Below are 24,143 nucleotides of genomic sequence, written 5' to 3'. Positions count from 1 at the left end.
GTTTCAGGTTTTTAAATATTCCACCCTGACCCTGATCTGGCAGTAACCTGGGGAACACTCTTTCCTCTACTAATACCTGCCTTTCTCTAATGGGTGCAGGAGCTTTAAGTCCATGTTGAGAAGGGAAGGTACTCTCATAGCCCTTTCTAAAGAACCGTCTTCTAACCCTCATGTTACTGATTAGTGGCTAACATTAAATTTTTTTTATTTGCTAGAATGTGAATTTAGTTTCCTCAGGACTTTACTTCTGAGCGGTTAATGACTCTCACAGAGACATCTAAAGGAAGAGCCGTTGCATCATCCCTTTGGGTATTTGCTAGGTTCTCAGGAAGCAGGGGGTCCTCCAAGGACTAGAACAGAGGGACATGGTCTGTTTTAGGTACCAGACTCATCTTGCACCTGTAACTGGTTGGGGATTTGTTCCTCTCAAATATCATTAATGTCCCCTTGAGTTATTTTTCTTTTGTATATAAAAAATCCCAGATTAGTGATCTTTATTTGTCTTCATTTTGCAGTACAGCTTTACTAGGTTTCTTATGAAAACAGCATTTGTGTTTTTTAATCACATCAGGTCAGACTGCAAGGCTGTTTGTCCCGATGAACAAATAGATCTTCATTGTTAAGTGAAGTTCTCTCTCTCTTTTCTTTTTCTCTACAGATTCCAACAAGATTATGGCAGAGCAGAGCCACATGCAAAAGCAGCTGGATTTACAGAATGGTAGCTTAGAGGCGGACTTTGCAGCGAATTTCCTCAAGAACGATTCACAAAACATGATGGAGAGCCTGAGCCCAAAGAAATACTCTTCCAGTCTGAGATTTAAAGCCAATGGAGACTATTCTGGTTCCTATTTAACCCTCTCACAACCTGTGCCCACTAAAAGAAGTCCTTCTCCTTTGGGAACCAGTGTCAGAAGTAGCCCCTCTGTGGCCAAAATCCAGGGAGCCAAGCAGTTCTCTTGCGATGGAACTGACAAAAGTATTTCTATGAAACCTCCCACTCCTTTACTCAGCACGTCGCCCTCTCTCAGTGGATATCCACTTGGGAGAGCGGACTTCGATCATTTTACTGGCCGGGACCCTGAAAGGTCTTTGAGGCTCGCAGAGAAGCCTCCCTATTCCAAATATAGCTCAAGGAATAAATCCCATGACAATGTCTACTTTCTGGGAGGGCTGGAAGGCCGAAAAGCGTCTGGCTCACTCCTGACCATGTGGAACGGAAGTTCCCTGAGTGATGCTGGCTCCTCGCCCATCAGCAGGTCAGGGGCGGCAAGCATGCCTTCGAGCCCAAAGCAAGCCAGGAAAATAAGCATCCAGGACAACCTGACACTTCAGCCCAAGTTGACCAGACACAAGGAGCCAGCTTCCGAAAACATCAGTTTAAGAACCAGGAAGTATTCGAGCAGCAGCCTGAGTCACATGGGTGCCTACAGCCGATCTCTCCCCAGGTTGCACAGGGCCACAGAGAACCAACTGACGCCTCTCAGTTTGCCTCCAAGAAGCTCTCTGGGCAACTCCAAACGAACGAAACTGGGGGAAAAGGATCTACCTCATAGCATCATAGACAATGACAATTACCTGAATTTTTCTTCTTTGAGCTCAGGAGCTTTACCCTATAAAACCCCTGCATCTGAGGGCAGTCCTTATGTGAGTTCCACCCTCAGCATCCCTGCCAGTCCTCGAGTGGCTCGGAAGATGCTTCTGGCCTCCACCTCTTCCTGTACCTCTGATGACCTTGACAGGGCTTCCTACTCAGGGACCAGCCCGGGTCAGTTATTTCCTCCCGGAGAGCTGGACAGAGTGTGTGCGGCCAGGAGGAATTTCTCGTGTGGATCTGTTGAGTTTGATGATGCAGACCTGGACAGCCTCAGACAGGCCTCAGGAACCCCCCAGCCGGTCCTTCGGGAACGGAAAAGCAGCATTAGCTCCATTTCGGGACGAGATGACCTGATGGATTATCACCGGCGGCAGAGGGAGGAGAGACTCAGGGAGCAGGAGATGGAGCGATTGGTAATCTTCATCCCACTTAACCTCACTGTTTCATTGAACAGCTTCTTGGAGACAAACTCCAAGGATATATATGGGCGTGTAGAATTTCCGTATGCACTAGCCAGGTGTCCCTTCTCAGATTTCCTCCTGCTAACCTTCCTCTTCCCAGATCACTATTATTGGTCACAAGTGGATATTTTGAAGGCCTGCGTGTACCTCATGTTACATTAATCGCTATAAAGAGGTCTCACAAGTACAAATTCTTGATAAATCTAACTAAGGCAGTTGTGAATTTTACTGAATTTCTTTGAAAGTCTTATAAACTTTTCTTTTAAGACTATGAGAAAACACTGATTTGTATTATTTATATCATCAAATTGGCATGTATATGATAAAATACAATCAGTAAAATCACAACTCATTAGAAATTAGGCAGTAAATTTTTCTGTGTAGCAAGTTATTTGGAAAATTGAAAGGTTGCCCCAATGGTGCATAAGCTTTCTTCTGCACAGTACATACACGCACCATATTCCTTTCAGCCATGTCTTAATACTAATACGTACAGTGACTCCAAACCACACAGATGGAAAAAAAAATTTATTGAATTGCCTGTGGATTTATGCTTACTGTAAAAAAATTTTTGAAAATAGTAAGAAAAGAGGAAACAGAAGAGTCCTACTAACAAATGAGAACAAACTGCTGCATTTTTCTGTGCTCTTTGCTTTTAAGCATATGTTAAAAAAAGGAAGAATACCTGTTAGATTATTTGACTCATTAGTGATTAATGATTTCCTTAATGAGGGAAGTGGCAGAATGGTAAACCTGATTTACAGAAATGTAGCAGTGTCAAAGGTATTTTAGAAAGTATGCTGGAATAAGATTTCTGAATCACATACAAAACAAGTTAATGCCCTACAGGACAATAAAATTGTAGCCTTTGGCTTATAATGAACAAAAATTTTTTCCATCTATACAAGACAGTATTTGCTTGAATTTTTAGAAAAAGATTTATTTGCATCACTCACATTTTAATAGGTTAATGTCCATCCTTATAAAGTTTCCAAATATCCTAATCGATAATAGTGAGTGAAAACAAATGTGTGTACCGCTAGAGGACTGGGTGGGTATGTCAGATGGTGTTCCAGAATGAGAATTCCTTTGTTATCATAAATAGTCTACAAAGATTTTTCATGGTCACAAAAAGGCATTATATTTGGGCTTGATTCATTGGCGTAGGTTAGAAATAGTTTTAATTAGTATATAAAAGCCTTCTTTTAGATGGATAGCAAATCTAGTGCTATACTGTGCTGAACAGTTACCATTAATAAAGCCAGAGAACTGACTTCTAGATGTTGATTGATTAAGGAATCTAGGAGAGCATTTGAATGGTTTTCATCACTCCAGAGGTCTTCCTTAAATGCTTTTATTTACTTTTCGAAGGATAGGAAACCATACTTTAAGTTCGTATCCATTGGGTTTCATCTTTAACTCTTAAAAGTATTGGTGAATTTTTCTTTCCTCTAGTTTTCTCAAATCTTCTAAGGTTCCTGGTAAACCAGGAAGTGACCTTCCTTACTGCTTGTAAGGTTGATGCCCTGTTAGCTACAAACAGATCCTAGTTCAACCTCTTGAGAGAGCTTTGTGGGTATTAGCTCCAGATATGAGGTTATAGCTCTTTTTCCTTAATAAGGGGCTTGTCATATTTGATGAAATGGGGCTTATTTTTAAATAAGACACTCTAGCTTTGGCCTCTGTCGTGTAGTCTGTTTGTCTGATTACATCCCAGTAAAAGGGAAGACAGATTCTTACTGAGCCCATGCGAATAATGTTCTTGCCATGAAAAAGTAAAGTGACTCAGAAAAAACATTTCTTCCTGAATTGTGAGGGACCAAGGAGAACAAGCTACCATTAGAAGAATGTTTCATTTAGTTTTGCGAAATTGGAGTCAACTAAGTTTAGGGTTAGAGATAGATCAAGATGAACACTGAAAGGGTATTTCCCCACCAGAAAATACAACATTAAAAATGATGCCAATAATTTTCCAAAACACATATTCACATAGAGAAGTTAGATTTCTGGTATCAGTTCAAACATCTCTATGTAATTAATTGTTCTTCTAATCTTGGGTCATTAATTTGATTTCATGAAGTCATCTATTTCTGGACTGAAAGAAGTCCTGAAAATTTGATCTAGCTTAAGCCTAGGACTGTCTCATACTTGTCTATATAATGTCAGCTCTTCTTTCAGTCTCTCTCCATGAGTCTGTTCTCCAAAATAGCGAGTGAAGAGGGCCTGGTAAAGTTCTATCCACAGGCTCTGAGACTGTCTTTCTGTGTTAAAGACATTCTACTCTGTAACGTAAGCAAGATCTTTAGGTAAGCATGAGAGGAAAGCAGAGACTACTCGGTGAGGGTAAGAGTAAGTGGCTCTGCTTAATCTGTGGTTAATTTAACCAACAGTATCAGCCAGAAGGAGGATTAAACAGAGTCTGCTGTGAGTATTGCTACCCCAGCTTTCTTAGCCTTTCCATTTCCATGAAATATCTTTTTCCATCCTCTCACTTTCAGTCTGTGTGTGACTTCAGCTCTGAAGTGAGTCTCTTGTAGGCAGCATAATGCTGAGTGAAGCGTTTAGTCCACTGACATTTAAAGTGACTTGATAGGTATGTACTCAATGCCATTTTGTTACTTGTTTTCTGGTTGTTTTGTAGTTGTTTTCTGTTCTTTTCTTCTTTTAGTTTCTTCCTTTGTAGTTTGATCATTTTCTTTAATGTTATGCTTGTGTTCCTTTCTTTTCAGTTTTTGTGTATCTACTGTAGGTTTTTGATTTGTGGTTACCATGGGGTTCATATATGTTTGACCTATAGCTTTATCTACTTATTTTATTTATTTACTTTTTGTGGGGGTGGGAAGGTGATTAGATTTATGTATGTATGTATGTATGTTTAATAGAGATACTGGGGATTGAACCTGAGACCTTGTGCATGCTAGGCATGCACTCTACTGCTGAGCTACACCCTCCCCCCATCTACTTGTTTTAAATTGGTAGTCACCTCACCCACATTTTGTGTTTTTGATGTCATATTTTGCATCTTCATATCTATCCTTTACCTTTTTGTTGTAGTTATAATTGATTTTACGTTTTTGTCTTTTAACTTCCATGTTCACTTATTTAAGTGATTGAGCCACAATCTTTACTATGTATTTTCTTTCCTATAAGTTCTCACTTCTTGTTGTAGCTGTTTCATTTCCACTTAGAGAAGATCCTTTAACACTTCTTGGAGGGTTGCTTTAGTATTAATGAACTCTTAGTTTTTACTTGTCTTAGAAGTTCTTTATCTCTTCTTCACTTCTGAATGATAACCTTGCGGGTAGAGTATTCTGAGTTGTAGGTTTTTTTCAGCACTGTGTATAAATCATGCCACTCTTTTCTCACCTGCAAATTCTCTGCAGAAAAGTCAGATGATAACCTCACGGGGATTCCCTTACATGTAACTTCTTGTTTTTCTCTTGCTGCCTTTAAAATTCCATCTTTAACTTTAACTTTTGCCATTTTAATTGCAGTAATTTCTTGATGTGAGTCTCTTCAGATTTATCTTGTTTGGAACTGTCTGTGCTTCCTGTACTTGGAAGTCTGTTTCCTTCTTCAGCTTCAGGAAGTTTCCAGACATAATTTTATAGAATACATTTTCTTCCCCTCTCTCTCTCTCTTCTCCTTCTGAGATCCCTATAGTGCGAATGTTACAACACATGATGTTGTCTCAGAGGTCTCTTCAACTTCTCATTTTAAACATTTTGTTTTTGTTTTTGCTGTTCTGATTGGGGGATTTCCCTTATTCTGTCTTCCAGCTGGCTTATGTATTGTTCTGTATCACAACCTAGTCTGTTGTTAATTCCTTCTAGTATATTTTTCATTTCAGTTATTGTATTCTTCAGCTTTGACTGGTTCTCTTTTATATTTTCTAGCTTGTTAAAACTGTCACTGTGTTCATCTATTCTCCCAAATTCAGTTGGCATTTTTATAACTAATGCTTATAACATCTTTATCTGGTAAATTATTTGTTTGTTTCATTAGGTTTTTTTTTTTTCAGGACTTTTTTCACTTTCTCCCATTTGAAACAAATTCCTCTGTCTTGTCATTTTGTTTAAATGTCTCTGTTTCTGTGGAATTAGCTGAAAAGTTACTATTTGCAGTCATCTTGAAGGAGTGTCCTTCTGGGGGAGCATCCCTATGCATTCTGCATGTGTCTACTGGCCTTGATGAGAGAGAGAGATCTGAAGTGAGCATGGATCACATCTTCCCCTAGGGTGTGCTGTCAGCTGCCACCTTGGTGGAAAGTAGGGCTGGAGATGGAGGGGCTAGAGCCAGAGCCAGTTGTGAACAGGGACTTCTCCTTTGCTCAGTGGCTGACACCACCCAATCAGGGGCAGGGTCAGGTCCCAAGGTACTGGAGCAGAAGCCCTTTGGGTTGGTCCAAACTGGTTCCATTCCCTCTGACTGTGTACTTTCCCCAGCAGTGGCACCTCCGCCCTAGTGAAGAGCAGGTCTGAGCAAGAAGGACTGAAGTGGAGCTTGGTTGAGGCTGGATTGCATGCTGGGACAGTCCCAGCAAGCCTGTCAGAGCCCCGGGCTGTCTCCTATTTGTTGCTTTCGTGAGCACTCACAGGCAAGCCTGCCCTCACCCTGTTCAGCGACAGGGCCTGGTAGATCTGGCTCTGCTTCCACCACATGTGCACCACTCCCCCCACATGGGCACCTTTGCCCCAGTGTCGAGCAGCAACAGAGCAAGAGGGGCTGGAGCAAGCACCTGGTGCAGACTAGGGGACGGGGGGTGGGGTGGTTGCAGGAAACAGATTCCTGGACAGTTTTCAGTCTGCTTCCTCCCCTTTGTTCCCGAAGGTAAGGGAGTGTGGGTACCCACTCTTCATGAGTGGAGCCTCAGTGTCTTACAGCACTCCCATAAGTCCTACCGGTTTTCAAACCAGCTAAGGGGACTCATCTTCCCTGTGTTGGACCCCAGGGTTGGGGTGCCCAATGTTTGGCTCAGACACCTCACTCTCAAGAGAGGATCCCTGATCCCATGGTATCCCCCTTCACTTTTGTGTTCCCAGATGCAGGCCCTGACCTGATTCTTTCTGGCTCCCTACCTGACTCCACGTGGATCTTTATTCACAGCCTTGGTTATAGACAAGTCTTTCTTCCAGCCTCCAATTTGTGTGCAGTGAGAGTCACTCCACATGTGGATACAGTTGTGCTGTGTTCACGTGGACGTTCACTCAGCATCCTCCTTCTCTGACATCTTGATCTCTCTGACATCCAAATCTACAATTTTTTAATTTCCCTCAACTTTTGTTCTTCACAGTCTTCTTTCACTTTCTGGAACAACCAGGTACTTAAGACAAAAGCACTTAAAGATATTGGAAATTTAGTTTAAGCTGACACATCGCAGAACAGCATTACTATTGCTATGAAAATATTTGTCACAATTACAATTCAGTTTAGTTGAGCACAAATTTTACATTTTTTAAAATCTTGAACTGTATATGGAAGTAATCTTAGCTTATCTTTTCAGTAAGCTAATATAAAACATTTAAGAAGTTCAGATAAACTAATCTCTTTATGATAAAACAAATCCAAACTTATTTTAAAAATGAAATTACACTTGTATTATACTGTACACCGATAAAATAAGGCAAAGATATATAGCTGTTTTTTAAGCCAAATACAGTCAAGTTTGATTTTAAACCAAAATCAGGTCAGTCTTTCATAATTTGTGCAAGGATTCACTTTAATCATGTGCACTTGTATTCCAAAGGAGAAAAAAACTGCATCTGAAGTCGGCAGTTTTGATGAGGAAAGTCTTTTTCTTGAAAGGAGAACACATTTAAATTATTAGAATTTGGGGGTTTTTTTTCCCTTGGAATATTGGGCATGTTAGATTTATTTAAATGCTTACTAGTCTCTATAAACCAATCATAATAGAGCTCCATTATATTAGTTTATTATTATCCTCAGGAGGTAGGAAAATATTTCACTCACACAGTGATTTTTTTCTCAGGTATAGAGACTGGGTGAAAAATATTGTCCTGATTTGAGTTAACAGAGCAAAACAACAAACAAATGAGAAATGATGACAGACAAATGCTCAGCTTTCTCTCACCTGAGCAAGGCTAGATTCCAATTCTGCCTGACAGATCGCCAAGTGGTCAGACTGTAAAACCAGATTCCCAGTCACTGCACCACTGATGGGGTTAATTCTTGGCTGTGTGCAGACTGAAAGTTCAATCAGACGTGGCCGAGAATCAGAAGTGCAGAGCAGGAAAACAAAAACTTCAGAGACTAGTGAGTCAGTGAAGGTAGAGTTCTCCTGCCTTTTTGGATTTACTCCAAGAGCCCAGAAAAGACGTGCCTGGGCTTCCAGCCTATGAGGTGTTCTTGGTGAGCAGTGCAGCTTAACTGACCCTACAGGTGTCCACTGGGACAATTCACTGGGACCTCCAAATTGTCAAAGCGTAATTTTCAAAAAAATAAGTCCAACTCTTAGACAAATATAGAATTAATAGATGCCAAGGATGTAATGAATTTATTGACGAGGAAATTAAGCAGGATAAAGTCAGTTCACTAAACATAATTTCTGCAGTATTTTTTTAGGTTAGTTGTGATTATACTATTGTTGCATTTGGGTTTTTTTTTTTAACTTGTGTAATCTTTATTTGAAAACTCAAGGTTGAGTATTAAAGATTGCACTCTAATCACGAACCTCCAAGGACCTACTAATGAGAAATAACTATCCACAGCGAGTCAACTTTAAATAGCTTCCAACTGCTGGGCTATTTGAGATGTTTAGTTTTTTATAATTTTTCTTCCTTCTTTTTTGCTCTCAACTTTCAATTTTTCTTTTGTCATTATGCCAGACCTTTTTTAAGTTATGATTTTTAGAAACCGGCTATCAAGATTTGTTTAAAAATATTCTAAACTAAGAGTAACTAGGTGCAAGTGAGGCATTGAAAGGGTCTGTGTGCATGAAGTGTGTGCCCTTTAGCTCGCAGACCTTGTGACGTCCTTTTGGGGTGGTCAGTGGGTGTTTACACTTCCTAAACAACCACTGGGGTGGTGATCTTTTAACAAAGTATATGTTCAAAAGGCGAAATAAATCACTATAAAGTAGATAGGAGTGGGATGTTCTTTTCTTTATCTCATTTGATACCTGCATCCCTTCCAGTAACGCAGAGGTAGTGACGGCCTTCTAGTTCATCTAGAGCAGTTAAAGTCATTTTAAAAAGAGAAAGGGAAACTAAAAAACTTAAAGCAAACCCTACTGCTATTAAGAGTATTCATCTGGCTACATTACCAAAAGCATCTGTGTGCTATTGTGGAGAGCCAGTGGATTCCCACAAATTGCTTTGTAGCCACCTGATATTTTCTTTCTGGCTGATGGTGGTTATCAGTGGTGCCTTGATAAACAGCATTGTCGCCATTTAGAACTATATGGGGCCACACTTGGCATTTATTTCTCAAACATATTGTAATATGATGCCAGTTCTCATGAGGCACCATGGAATAAGGCTTTCTGGCTTTTTACATACTCTACAACTCTGAAGATAAGGTTGACTTTCTTTCAAGATACATATTAATACTTTCATGGCATTTATTATTTGAGTAGGTGAAATGTCTAGGTCAGTGATTCTCTACAACTTGGAAGGTGTTTTCTTCTAATAGTGTCTCCAAAAACACTTTACAACTAAATAATTTTAAGTTGCAAAGAGCTGGGACCATCCATGCCTGTCTTGCTGACTGCTGTGCATTCACCTAGTAGCCAGATGACTAGAGTATGGGAAGCATTCTACACATGTCTTTGGAAAGAGTAAATGACATTCGTCCTGGCTTTCCTTATTCTGTGGTTGTAGATTGCACCCCTATTTCCCAGACATCTTAAGTTTATACACTTAGTTCTAGGTAATAATGAAGCCCTATACAAAAGAATGCAAATATCTCAGCACAAATGCATCCTTCTCTTCCAGAAATGGCAAAATTCCCTTCCACTTTTCAATTAAAAATAAAAAAGTGAGGATGAGATATTTTTCTTTCTGTTGAAACTTTTGTGACATTCTTTGTAAGAATTGGTGCTGTTCAAGATCATACAAAGCCAAGACTTGTGTACTTTTGAATAGACAATAGATCTAATGTTTCTAGAATTAAATAGAAGTATAATTGAGCATATTTAAGGAGTTGTATAAAATGTAAAATGAGATTTTATCATAATGTGTATTTCTCTAATCTCCTTAAGGTGGTAAGACAGATACTATTTTTAAAAAAATTTTATCCATGTTGTTACAAATGACATTATTTTATTCTTTTTTATGACTGAATAGTATTCTATTGTGTATATACAAACCATGTCTTCTTTATCTAGTCATCTGTTGATGGACATTTGGGTTTTTCCACCTCTTGGCTATTGTAAATAGTGCTGCTATGAACATTGGGGTGCAAGTGTCTGTTTGAATTACACTTTTCTCTGGGTATATGCCCAGGAGTGGGATTGCTGGATCATATGGTAAGCCTGTTTTTAGTTTTTTAAGGAACCTTCATGCTGTCCTCCATACTGGCTGCACCAATTTACATTCCCCCAAGAGTGTAGGAGGGTTCCTTTTTCTCCACACCTTCTCCAGCATTTATCGTTTGTAGACTTTTTAGTGATGGCCATTCTGGCTGGTGTGAGATGATATCTCATTGTAGTTTTGATATGCATTTCTCTAACAATTAGTGATGTTTAGCATCTTTTCATGTGTTTTTTGGACATCTGTCTGTCTTCTTCAGAGAGATGTCTATTTAGGTCTTCTGCTCCAATAGACACATACTATTTTAAAGATCAGAGAGTAAACAGATTTTAAAATTCAGTTTTCTGATTAGGGAAAATTATTTGAGAACCCAAGACGAGTGAGCACTGTTAGGTGAAAGTTACTCTCCCTCTAGGTGTGTTTTACTTCTGTACCTGCTTCTTGCTGCCTCCACTTCCTAGTGACTCCTGACCCTGAAAGACAATTTGGGCATTCAGACCTTTCTGTACTATACACTGGACAGCATTACTTAGTTGGAGGCAGAATAGACAGTGTTACGAGAATGTCTGTTGCTGCCTAGCCATCTTTTTTTTATTTTCCCCTAAGAAGAATGTGTTTGAAATGTGAAGGCAAGCTTAAGTACTGAAACACTGTTTTGTACTCCAATCTGACTTGAAAGGCATCTCCTTCCTGATGTGGCCCTTCCTCTTGCTACACCCTGACTACAGTTCTAGTTTAAAAAAAAAAAAAAAAGGTTACCCTAGTGGGAAGTGACCCAGTTAAACTGCAAATGGGGTGAGAGGCTGGTTTACAAACCAAATAAACTTGGTGGCTCAGACTTTTTAAAGGGATATTTAGGTATTATGACTTACTTCCTGTATTCCAAATCGGAATGTCCATTATTACATTAATTGATTTGATCTTCAGAATTAACATAAGCCTCAGACTGATTTGTTTCTGTGGAGCCTTGCTTTTCTTAGCTCTTACGTTTAAAATGGCCAGTCAGCTCTCTGCCATCGTCTGCCTCTTTCACTTTCATGCCTTGTTTGGATGGTTTATAGAGTCTAGCTCAGAGATACAGTGTGAGCTGTAAATGAGAATCATGTAACTTCAGATTTTCTTACATTGAAAAAAAACTTTAAAAAAAAGTGAAATCAGTTGTAACATATTGGACAGCACAGGATTGGATTAGTGATACTGTCTACACCTAAATAAACTATCCATTCTCTAAGCCCAACTTCTTTCATTTCTAATAAAATAAGAGTAAATCTATAACCAGTGGATAATATAAAGTAGACTTATCTATGGTCAGATCACCTTGGGTCATTAGAGAATAACGTCTTTATCTTTTAAATAGCAAATTGTTGGCATAAATGTAGACGTTCAGTAAATATTGAATTAATCATTAGCAAATTGAGATTGTCAACTGTCCTCAGTTAACTGAGAATAAAAACAGTTGCCAGTCTGTTTTCTTCTTCAGTTGGAGGGCTAAATGGGTAGAAGAGGAATGGGAAGGGAAAAAAATACCATTTAGCAATAATCTAGTGACTCCACATTGGGGAAACACAGAGCCAAAGTCTCAGTGTAATTCTGTGTTACAGTAGCCTGTGACAGTTGCTATTAAAAGCAGGTTCCTGACTACTTGAGAGCAAAACCCTGGGTTCTTGTTATAGTGGCAGTACAAGCTCTTGCCTCTTGATGGTGCCACACATTTAAAAATCCCTGCTTAGAACTGAGGGATGTGTACAGCACCTCTTACGTAGCGTAATTTAGCATTCTTGAGCTAAATGCTGAAATACAAAATGTAACTTAAACTAAAAGGAGGCCCTGTATGCCACTATGTCACTTATAGGAAAAGTCACATTCTTTTTCTAAAATGGTAAATCAACACAGAAAAACATATAAACTAGATGAAAATGGAAAATGCAGTATATCAATACCAGCAGGTACATGGGAGGGGGCTGATGAGGGAGGACTATTGATTCTTCCCAGGAAAAACAACCCGCATATTTGTTGTCAAATTATTTAGTATTTCTAAATTAAAAGCCATTTATTGACCTGCCTTTTAAAAATCTCTCATCAAATAATAGATTTAGTGACTATGCTGGCTAATTCTTGTAATGAGAGATTTTCTTCCTTAATTCTAGAAAAGTTTATGGGAATAATTTGCTATGAAGAATATTTTTAAATTTTAAGATTGACTCTTCGAAAAAAAAAAAAGTCCAAAACAAGTATTAGAAATCAGACACATTCATCGCTTTTTAATGGAAGAATTTTGATTCAGCATTCTCAGTGTATAAGGTAAGACCTATTAGAAGGCATTTTTAAAACTTAAGCTCTTTATTTTGAGGTAGTTGTAGATTCCCGTGTATTCAATTATAAGAAATAATTCAGGGAGATCCTATGTACCCGTTACCAGGTTCCTCCAGAGGTAGCATCTTGTATGGTGCACACTCGAGTGTAATGTCACAACCAGTGTTAATGAGTCCCGGCTTGTACTGCTCGCCCCGTGACAGGCCAGTAAATTGAGAGACAAACTGTTGGGGCAAGGAATAGCGACTTTATTCAGAAAGCCAGGAGACTGAGTCGATAGTGGACTAGTGTCCCAAAGAACCATCTTACCAGAGTTAGAATTCAGGCTTCTTCTATACTAAAAGGGGAGGAGATGGGGTTGGTTTTTGTGAACTTCTTGGTGGACTGGTGGACTTTGTTCTTGCAGCTGTCTGCATGGGTCAGATCAGGATGCTTCTGTAAACCTCCAGTGAGAGAAATGTTATTCTCTGTTCTGCAACTTTTTGTCTCTACATGAATGGAAAAGCATTAAATCTTTAAAGGTCAGAGCCTTGAAAACTGGTTATCCTGTATATTTCAGGCTATAGGCTGCATCCTTAACTTATAGCAAAAACAATAAAATACAAAGGTTAAAGTAAAAGAAACAAATCTATTATGGAGTCAGATTTGTTCTTCCCTGTTACACCAGGGTATCGAAGTGCTCCAGTTAAGGTACAGAACAGCTATAACACCACAAGACTTTCTCCTGTTTTCCCTTTTTAGCCACTCCTGCTTTCCTCCTACCCTCATCTCCTCCTCAATCCCTGGCAACCACTGGTCTGGTCTCTATTTCTATAATCTTGTCATTTCCAGAATGTTACATAAACATAATCATATACTATGCAGCCTTTTGAATTTGGGCTATTTTCATTTCTGCACCTTTGTCTAGAGATTGAGCCAGGTTGTTGCATGTTGTTGTCTCTTCTCCAGCTTCAAATTTGGGATTTATGAGGCCAAAGAAAATCAAGGGTACCCATCTCTGCTTTTCCTTGAGTCCCTAGGTTCCTAGCTGACCTACTGCCTTCTCTCCATCATTCAGGGTCTTATACTTGTCTTATATATAAAATGTCTAGGGTTCTTAGTTGTGCTTAGAAGAATAGAGAAAATGACCTCTACATCAACTAGCCAAAAACTTTGCTCTGGTGAAGTCTAATTGACTATGAGGGGGAAATATTTCTGTGGGAGCATGGTCTATTGAAGAATTTTGGCTTGGAAAAATGGATATTTTTTCTCATTCAAAATTGCTAAGACCCTACCCTAGCTTTGGGATTGCAGTTTAGATTAGATTAGATGTAGGTTAGATGGCAGTTTAGAGAAAAGACAATTTTAAGAAAATGCTAAGTAAAATTAAAAAGAACAAGTTTCTCCTTTATTATTCTTTCACTTTGATTATAGAATAACAGGGACTTTGTTATTATAGAATAATAGCTGTTATAGAATAACAATAACTTTGAAAGTCTGCCTTTTCCATCAGATCACGAAGAACAAGGCCTAAGTCATGTTGGGCGGAGATTAGAATTTTTGAAAGTTATCCTAACAATTCCAATATAGAAAGAAGACATGTCGTTGTTTATTTTGACTTCCTATATATGAAACTCTATAGCATGCTTTTAAAATTTAGCACACAGCATTTTCCATGAGCTGTATCTCCCATAAATAGTTGCATGGCAATGCTTTCAGTTGATATGTGATAACTCACCCTCCTTTTTTCACACCTTAGACTTCCTACTTTTTTACTTCACCGACTTCTTTATGCATTAAAAAAAAGAGTTCTTTTTTTTTTTTAGGATAGATTTTCAAATGTGAAGATTGAGTTGTGGTACCTCTCATGCACTGGTTTTGACTGAACAAAATAAAACACTACATAAAATTCTAAAAGCATGTCAATGGGTTGTATTTTGTAAACTGTGGTCTTTCAGGGAAAACAAAAAACAAAAAGATCCTCTGAAACTTAGTTAAGCCAAGGTGAAAATGTAAACAAATGACAGTCCTATTGGACTTTATTTTGTCATGTTTTCTTTAATGGTGTGGGTAATAGCACAATCTGTTTAACAGAAGGGGCTCAGGCACCATGTAGATTTTCTTCCAAAACACTGTCCATGTAAGAGATATTATGTTCATGTAATATCTGGCGTATTTTTCTTAGACATTGTGGAAATTATGGTCATTTTAATCACATGAATTTCCCTTCTTTACAGCCAGTGTTTTTTAGTGTATAGGGAGAAGTGTATTATTTTCCACCTTAAAATGTCTGAGTAGAAGCAATAATGTTGTGGGGTAATTCATAATGGGCCTTTTCTTTCAAATGATGACTTGTAAATTTTAAGTAGTTCACCTCAACCCTGATATTTTATAAAAGTAAAATTTTTCATAGCTCTCATGTCTGTCAGTTGAGTTTAAACGGCAACATGATGCAAGAAGGCATCAGAAAAGGACTAAAATGCAGAAGATCCTAGTTAGATAGTCATTGTGGTCAGAGATTAACTTAGTCTACCTACCAGATGCACAGAATAACTAGAGGCAGAAAAAGCAAGTTGAAAAAACATTCTCGAGGGTAAAGAGTAACAGCATTAGTTTACTCAAGTGATAACATTTTAGGACATGTCTGATGTAAATGAAAATCAAAATAAATGTTACCTCAGCATATATATGTATTATATATTATCTATATAATTGTATAACATTATATATTATTAAATTATTAAATATATTAATTGAATATACTTAGTAAATTTAGTAATAGTTAGATCAGTAGGTAGACAGATTTTTTTTTCAAGTATAAGCTCCTTCCAGAATAGGAGGACAGCTAGAAAGTATAGGCAAGTGGGTTTAAGGGAGCTATTTACACACCAGTGAGTAATAGTAATTAAAAATAACAATCAGGAGTGTGAGGATTTGATTTATGAGGTGAGATTAAAAACTGAATTTCTTTGGGTATGAGGAAAGGCAGGATGTGATAAGTCCCTCAGGTGTTTGAGCGAGGCATGCACTCATAGGGCAGGGACACTGATTATCTCTGGTGTTTGAGCTGGAGCCAAGGGAGCTGGAGCCAAGTGTCTAGTTCACACTAGACACTTGAGTTTTATGTCAAGGGTGAAGTGTATGCGCTGGATAGAAGAATGGATTTCTTGGAAGGTAGTTCTGTCTAGAAGTTACTCCACTGGACTTGCTCTGCTGTAGGAAATACATGATACTCTGTCTTGTTGGGGATAGAGGGACCAAACGGCAGTGAGAGACAGAAAAGACTCCTTCCCCAGGTTACTATGGCGACTGGGCTCAGGCACATGATCCACCCCCGGGAGAAATTTTGGGGCAGTGAGGGAATTCTCTCTCTTTCCAGACTGGCAAAGAATCCCACAGATGTGTGAATTTTCAGAGAGACATTTGGCTGCATAACATATTTTTCCTGTATTTCCTTTGCATGAAAACAATTGGGTTCGGTTTTTAGGTTTGCTTGTTAAACCAGTATTAGAGATGGTTCCCCAGGACCTACAGGGCAATTATCTACTTCACATCAAATTTTTGATGGAAACCATCCCTAATCATGGTTAACAAACACTGAGTGCCTGCTATATAGCACCAATTTTAAACTTTATGGTATAAAGTGTATGAAGTGTTCTCATACACACTCCCTTACTGATTTCTCCAAGAACCTAAAGTGGGCACTAATTTTACCATCTCTGCTTTATATACCAGGTAGTAGACTTGAAAGGTTGAACTTGATAAAAAAGTTCTGTGTTATGGATCTGGTAAGTGGCAGAGCTTCAAATACAAATAAATGTTCTTTCCACTTAATCAAACTTAACACAGATTCTGCTCTGAAAGTCCAGCTGTTCTGTGGGAAAGAGAAGTCAATTTGCCCCACAAATCATAAAATATAAGATGACAGAGTTACTGAACTCCCATCCTATCTTTATTTCAAAGTGGTTCTCCTGTTTCTGGTCACTCTACCCCTAATTTTCCTGGAGAAGTGAGAGGTGCGTCTTCTCTTACAGGACGTCCAGTCTGCACAAAGGCAGGGCACACTGCCCCAGACTACAAAGGGCTGGGAATGATGGAAGTGAAGTGTTGCGCATTGGCAGCTTCTTTGAGATGGGGGTGTGGGGTGTTGGGGTGTGAAGGAAAGAGGGGATGTAGGAGGAGAGAGCTACTGCGTGATCTGATAAGAATAATTTATGGTTTAGAATTTGAGTGGGGAGATAAGGAATTTGAGTACATTTTTCAGACAGAGGAAGAAGTCAGTAGAAAGGAAATAAAGAGTTTAGGAGACGGGATAATTGATTGATCAAAGCCACAAGGATGGTGGGAGGGAATACGGGTACAGTAGTGCAGACAGAAGGCTTTGCCTCGGAAAGACTGAGAGACTGTCCTTAGAAAACTGAGCTAATTCTTTTATTGTGTTTACTGTGTCTTGGACACCATTCTAAATGCCAGCCATATTTTTTTTTTAATTTTCACAACCACGCTGTAAGATAGATACTCCAGTAATCCCCTGTTTTATACTAAGACTCAGAGAAGCTAAATGACTCGAGTCATTTAGGGCCACACCAGTAGCTATGGAATCAGCATTCAAGTCCAAGCAGTCTGGCCCCAGAGTTCCTGCTTTCAGCCACTATGGTACAGTGAGGAAAGGAGGACCAGCTCGATAAAGATGACAGAGGAGGGATATTTACGGAGTTTAAGCAAGATGGCCTGGATCTACTTCGGCAGTGTCTGTGCATTGGAGTGTATTGAGTGTATTTGAGAAGCAGGTACTGAAAACTCACTGAGTGGTAAGTGGTCCTAGTTATCTGCATATGTCTTACTCTCCCTTAGTCCTTGGTTATCCATTACTGTGGGGGAGGATAGGTGTATGTGATACAACGTCCTACTAGTTATAGGTGTATAACAAGTGTTTGTTTATCAATTAGTAGCTGTCACTTTATTAGTAACTCTCCAAATATCTTGCAGTTGCCTCCGGAACAGACACCGTCCCACAAAATCATCTTTTGTTTGTCGGATGTGCGTCTTTCCAGCTCAGCCCTTCTGGCGGGGCACACGCACACACCTGCTTATACTCCGGCTGGCAGAGTAAAGCGCTTTCCTCACCGGAAGCCTGAATGCAGACTTCCAGGCCAGCTTATAAAATAAAATGTTTTTAGCTAGATATTGAACTAACTTCCATGAAGATAATTTGTAAAACCAAACAATAAGAACTCCTTACTTATATGTACTGTTTCTTAATCAGGTCGTTTTTCTCAACTGATAAAAACGATACTGAGGCCATGTTTGGGTCATTATAAGGCCAATGACAAGGTTAAAGGGCACTGTCTCCAAGACACTAACTGCAAGTTCAGGGTGTTCCCCAAACCACCCTCAGGTTCAGTAATTGCACAGAAAGACTTACAGATCCCGCTGAAAGCTATTATAGTCACAATATTGTGACTATATATATACAGGGAAAGGCTATCAACCAAAGGAAGAGACACAGAAGGCAGAGTCAGAAGTTTCCAGGCATGAAGCTTCCTCTGTCCCCTCCCTTTGGAGTCAGAATTTGTTACTGTACTCCCACTGGTGTGTGACAACACACATGGATTGTGCCACCAGGGAACGTTACCTGAGTGTGTCCAGAGTTTTTATAGGACTTCATCACGCAGGCATGACTGATTGATTGCCCACATGGTTAATCTCTGTCTCCAGGTTGATTGATACCCCATGACCTAAAGCTTCCACACTAAATCACTTGGTTGGTCTTTCTAGAGTGGCCAGTCCCCACCCTTGGGTTATCTGGTGTGGCCAACCTTGCCCTAATGAACAAAAACACTCCTATCGGGTAGGACAGAGATGACCTTCTTACCTAAATGTCAGGACTAGATCATGGAATCCTGGAAGTTCTGGTTACTTGCTGTCAACTCCAGCTCTTTTCAGTCTGCCGTCCACTTTCAGACCAAGGTCTGTGACTCTTGCTGGTGAACTCTATGAATTTATTACCAGAGTTAATTTAGAATATTGGGATCATTGAGTCCTGATATAAAGAGGAAGAAATCTGGCCCATGTCTTGCAGGTACCTCATCCCTCTTCTTCCAAAGAACCCCATCTCTCTTGTCACATAGTAGTTGCTGATCTCTGAGCATGCTATGATAATCCACGACTCTATGCCCTTTGTTTATATGGTTCCTTTACAGAAATGCCTGCCCACTTGTCCAGCAGACCAGGCAGACTTATTTATCCTGAGGACTCAACTCAAATTTCTTTTTCTGTAATTTTTGTGCATTGCTTTCCCATAAAGAATCCATAGGTTTTTTTTGTAAACCTCTGTTATCGCTATGTCTTTGATTGACTATTTGTGCCTCTTGTTAAAGATCTGAGGGTAGAAATGCTGTCTTTTTTCCTCTTTGTATCCTTAGCACATTACTGGGCAGAGAGTAACTCAATAGATTATTACTGAACTGAAGATATGGAGACATTGAATCCTTAGAGTTAACAGAAGAGAGAGGTCACATTTATCAGTTGTAATAGGTCATCTTAAATAGAGAAAAAAAACTCTTTTCAACTGAAGTATTTAAATCATTAAAAGTTGACCCTTCGTTTTAGGTAATAAATGACCCAACAAATTTAATTATAAAAGAGGGATTTTGACAAAAACTTCACCTGTGCTTAAGTATCAGCACCTGACTTTCTGCATAATTTATTTCTGTGTTATGTTTGTGGTCCCACGGCCTGGGCTGGCTGCTGTTGGTTGCGAGAGGACTGGATGGGTAGAGGAGATGGATGAGGTCCCCGACTGAGGGTTGTGAACTCCAGTGGGACAACGCCAGACACTTTCCTCTGAAAAAGAAAGCAAGCTCTGAGGTCAAAAAGACAGGTTTTTTTTATTTTTGACCACTCAGGGAAAGAACTGTGCACCCTGTTCTTCAGGTATATTTGTTAAGCTCTTGTGTCCCCTTCACAGCTTTCTTTGATGCATGCGGTATATGGAGATGGAGGAAAGGGAAAATAGAGAAGGAGAAAAAAATTAAAATGTGTTTTAAATAATGTGATTCAAAGTGACCTACATTCTACTCCCTGAACACCAGTGTTTTGGGCCATTTAGGCTCTCTGCTGGTGCCTTTTCAGGACAGTATGCAGTGGATTGCTGGTTTGGAAAGGTGGGTGGGAACTGGAGATCTTAAAGAGGGTGGCCGCCTAACTCAGCAGATTGTCAGGTGAAGCGTCAAAGAAAATTGAATTTTAGGAAGACAGCCGTTACGTCTCAGGTTGCCAGTCCCAGTTTGTGCTTGCTGTCCCAGCATAATTATTAATAGTGCCCCATTTGATTCTCAAAAGTGTCCTGGGTGGAATGGCCACCCTCGTTTTAGGTCATGCAGAGTGGAGGATATTGGTGTGATGAACGGGCAGGACAAAGCGGGCTCGAGGGAGGATTATGAGGGCAAATTCTGTTCAGGCTTTTCCTTAAAAGGCTTCTCGTGCTTTCTGAAATGCCTTGCAGACTTGTGACGCAGGTCTCATCAGCAGCTTATTTTTCTTCAGTGCAGCTTTTACGGGGCCAGTGTGTCTCGGCGCAGCCTGGATTTCTGTTAGACCCGTGGGCAGCGGTGCTGCGTGCGTGTGTGCTCCAAGCCTGAACAGATTGGCTGGGAGTGGGGTGATAAGAATAGAGAGGAGCACATACCACTAGACCAAACTTCCTGTGCACCAGCCTTTGAATACTGTTTCACTGTCTGAAATAGCATCCATCTTAAGTCTGGGATCGTTTATTCCCTCTGGAATTAAGCAATAGCACTGGCAGCAGAAGAAACTATTTTGGGAAGGAGAGGTGGGAGGAATTTTGCTATGTATTATAGAAATACTTGTCATGCTTTTGAAGACCACACTTGTTCATTAGTGCCCTGGTGAACAGAAACTGCTAACTTTCTAATAATCCCAAATGTCATGAACGTCAAGGCTGATGCATGAAGATTAGCAAAGACTGAGTTTAGATGCTTCAACTTAAATCACCTTACATGGCAGAAAGAGAACTTTTCTTTGGAGATTAGCCTCTAATGCAGATACTCTTGAGAAGGGGTAAATTGCAACATCTTGTTCCTGTCCCTTCCTCATATGTGCCCTTGCTCTTGTTTCTGCATATGCCCATGCAGACCTTTCTAGATTGTTGGAGAAGTTTAAATAACGCAATGAATGCTGTGTCTCCCCTACCCCCCGCTCCCTCCCCACAACGCTGAGGTGGGTAGGGCTTGGCAGCTGGTGGCAGCTGCGGAGATAAATAAGCACCAAGGCTCCTGGATGGACCTGTGCTGACATGCCTGGGATGAGGTGGAACAGCTCTGAGTGCCTTCCGTGCGGCGAGGCCATGAGGACGGAGCGGCAGCTGGAGTCCAGAAGTTCAGGCAGTGAATGGGAGGTGGGGGCTTCGAAGAACCAGCTTAATAGTCCGGTTGATCGAGCTATTGCATTTTTTGGTTGGGGAGAGTACTTTAGAGGACAGATAAAAGTCATTTTATTCTGTTTGGTCATTATAACGAATGTATTTAATGGAAACCAGGGAATTGTGGTAGTCTGTTTCTATTTGACGTTTCTATTTGATCCCCTTCAACTAATAAAGAGTGAACTGCCTTCAGAATTTTCTCTTTACAAATTTGCTGCGATTAGAAATGAAAAACAGCAGCCCGATCTGCTTAGCATTTTTCTGTTTTATAACTGATAACTAGTTTGGAAAAATGTTTTTCTGTGGAAGGCTTTTGAATTCTCTTTTCAGTGTGGTAGTTGTAATCACAACAGATTTTTTTTTCTTTTCATTTTGGCACTGGAATTAATGTGAGAGGCGAAAGTGCTGATGATGAGTATTTGTAAATTATATCCCCTTGTTCACAAATGTATAGTTAATGTACTTAAAGTCCAAATCAGAAATAACTACCTGTTTTGCATGGGACCTTGGTGAAATGTCAGTTAGTGGTACCATTATCTACATCAATGGCATATGTATTGATTTTTTAAAAAATAAATAAACTGTCATTCTATTTTCCAGCTAAATGAATAAAAAATTTAATGATCTCACAATTTGAAATATGTTGATGTCCTGTATCTGGACATGATGTTAAATGTTTATTTTCTTACAACATTTTAAAAATTAATTTAATTATTCATATGAGAAATTGGTGGAAAAGACCTTTACATGGTGATAAGACAAAAAAAATTGAAAAACGTGAAGTATTTCAAGAAAAAAAGTTGAAGATCCCATATGCCTTTTAAATTAAAACTTTTTTAAAATTAAAACATTTTTAAAGTAGTGTTTTCCTTTTGTGTGTCTAACAGTAGAATATCTCTATAGGAAACAGACAATTAATTGTAAGTGTAAACATTAAGTCTACAGTGATGAAAGAGCTAGATATTGTTGAAGGTAGGTAATAAAGAGAAGGAAGAGGGTGAAGATTTTTAAAGGGAAATCTTAAAAAACTTTTGAAATATTTGGAGCATTGATAAATCAAAAAAAGGCTCACTGGGTGCCAGTATGTGCTAGGACCAGCACTAGGGTATACAGGTATAAGGGGCAACCAGAATTGAGTTTGGAAGGAAAGTCAGGCATTGTAAACCCAGGTTTCATCTGCAGCTATAAATGGGTTTATCAAAGATGATGGAAAATCATCACCAGCTGAGTATCTGTGTGGTTGTCTGTGTGGGTTGAAAGCACCCGTAATCCCAGCCTCTCTTTAGTCTTCTTGTTTGGAGCTGTCTCCTTCTCAGAAACTCACTGACCTTCCCTCCTCTGTGTTCTAGGAGAGACAGCGTCTGGAGACCATCCTCAGTCTCTGTGCTGAGTACACAAAGCCTGACAGCCGCTTGTCCACTGGCACCACTGTGGCAGATGTGCAGAAAATCAATAAGGAGCTGGAGAAGCTGCAGCTTTCTGACGAGGAGTCTGTGTTTGAAGAAGCCCTGGTGAGCCCTGACACCAGATACAGGTGCCACCAGAAAAGCTCTCTCCACGATGCGGACCTGGCCGTCTTTGGGAGCCTCAGTCAGAGCAGTGCCAGCTTCCTTTCCCCCAGGAGCACCAGGAATGATGAACTGCTCAGGGACCTCACCAGGACTCCCCCACCACCCTCCTCTGCCTTTCTGAAAACTTCCAGCGAGTCCACGTACCTAAGTATCCTACCAAAGGTAAAGCTGGCAGGGCCCAGAGACTGGGACTTAGGACCTAGGGCCGTGCATCTGCACTGGCCTGGACCTTAGAGGTTTATCACGCGTGTTTTCCAAAATGTTTTCAGTGAAGCTTCAATTTAAGAGGTAATTAGCTAAACATGGCACAGCAAATTAGAATGTTTACTATAAAGTAACAAATTTGCACTCTGGAAAATGTAGCAGTGCAGAAAAGTAGAAAGAGAAAAAATTCTCTTCTCCCTGCCCCCTTCCAGTTGTACACCTGAGAGAGAAGCACAAAGTGTCTGACATGCCTTCCCAATATTTCTGTGCACAGCCATATATTACAAACATAGACACACATATACATATGCACAGTGTTCTGCATGACTTTTTCCCTCCCTGAATGTCTTGAGCATCTTTGCATATCACTATACACAGCTCTGCCTCATTCTTATTAATGGTTGACTAGTATTCTGTTGTTTGGAAATATTATTTAAATTGTTTCTAGCTTTTTACTAATAAAATCTATAGGCAGCAAACATTCTAGAATATATATATTATATTAGTACAGTTGTGCAAATGTATCTGTGGGATCACTTACTAAAAGTGAAATTGGTAGATCAGAGAGTTTGCATGCTATTTGTTTTAATCAAATTTCCAAATTATACTCTCAAAAAATTGTATTTCCTGGTGACACTTTGAGTAACAGTTTATACGTGCACCTTGTTCTTCATACACTTGGCAAGGTTGTGTATTATCAAAAATTTTCAATTTGCTAAGTTAATGGTATTTTAATTTGCTTGCCTATAATTATGCATAAAGTTGGACATCTTTTCATATTTTTAGTTGTTAATTTTTATTTTGACACACTCATGTTCTTCACTCATTTTGGGGGACACCTTTTTTTACTTATTATTTATTTAACTTTTTAAAGTATTGTTGATTTACAATATTAAATTAGTTTTAGATGTGCAATATGATGATTTAATATTTTTATAGATTATTCTACATTTAAAGTTATAAAATATTGGCTATATTCCCTGTTTTGTACAATATATCCTTATATCTTATTTATTTTATACATAGTTTTTGTAACTCTATTAATCCCCTACCCGTATCTTGCCCCTCTTCCATGCCTCCCCCTACTGG

The 24,143-nt window shown here is 39.4% G+C and overlaps 1 protein-coding gene across 14 annotated transcripts in view; it reads left to right on the top strand.

Annotated features, from left to right (window-relative positions):
* The window catches only part of PHLDB2 (pleckstrin homology like domain family B member 2), a 98,719-nt gene that overhangs the window by 16,652 nt on the left and 57,924 nt on the right, over window positions 1-24,143 (top strand). For all 14 annotated transcript variants that reach the window (XM_072965450.1, XM_072965446.1, XM_072965441.1 and 11 more), the window contains exons 2-3: window positions 659-2,007; window positions 22,629-23,012. In XM_072965450.1, coding sequence (XP_072821551.1) covers window positions 673-2,007; window positions 22,629-23,012 — 1,719 coding nt within the window. In that variant the 5' untranslated portion in view covers window positions 659-672. The remainder of the gene's footprint in view (window positions 1-658; window positions 2,008-22,628; window positions 23,013-24,143) is intronic.

Source organism: Vicugna pacos, chromosome 1 (genome assembly GCF_048564905.1).
Source record: "Vicugna pacos chromosome 1, VicPac4, whole genome shotgun sequence".
Taxonomy (NCBI): Eukaryota; Metazoa; Chordata; class Mammalia; order Artiodactyla; family Camelidae; genus Vicugna; species Vicugna pacos.
Note: the sequence above shows the minus strand (reverse complement) of the source record. Positions and strands in the feature narration are given on the sequence as shown.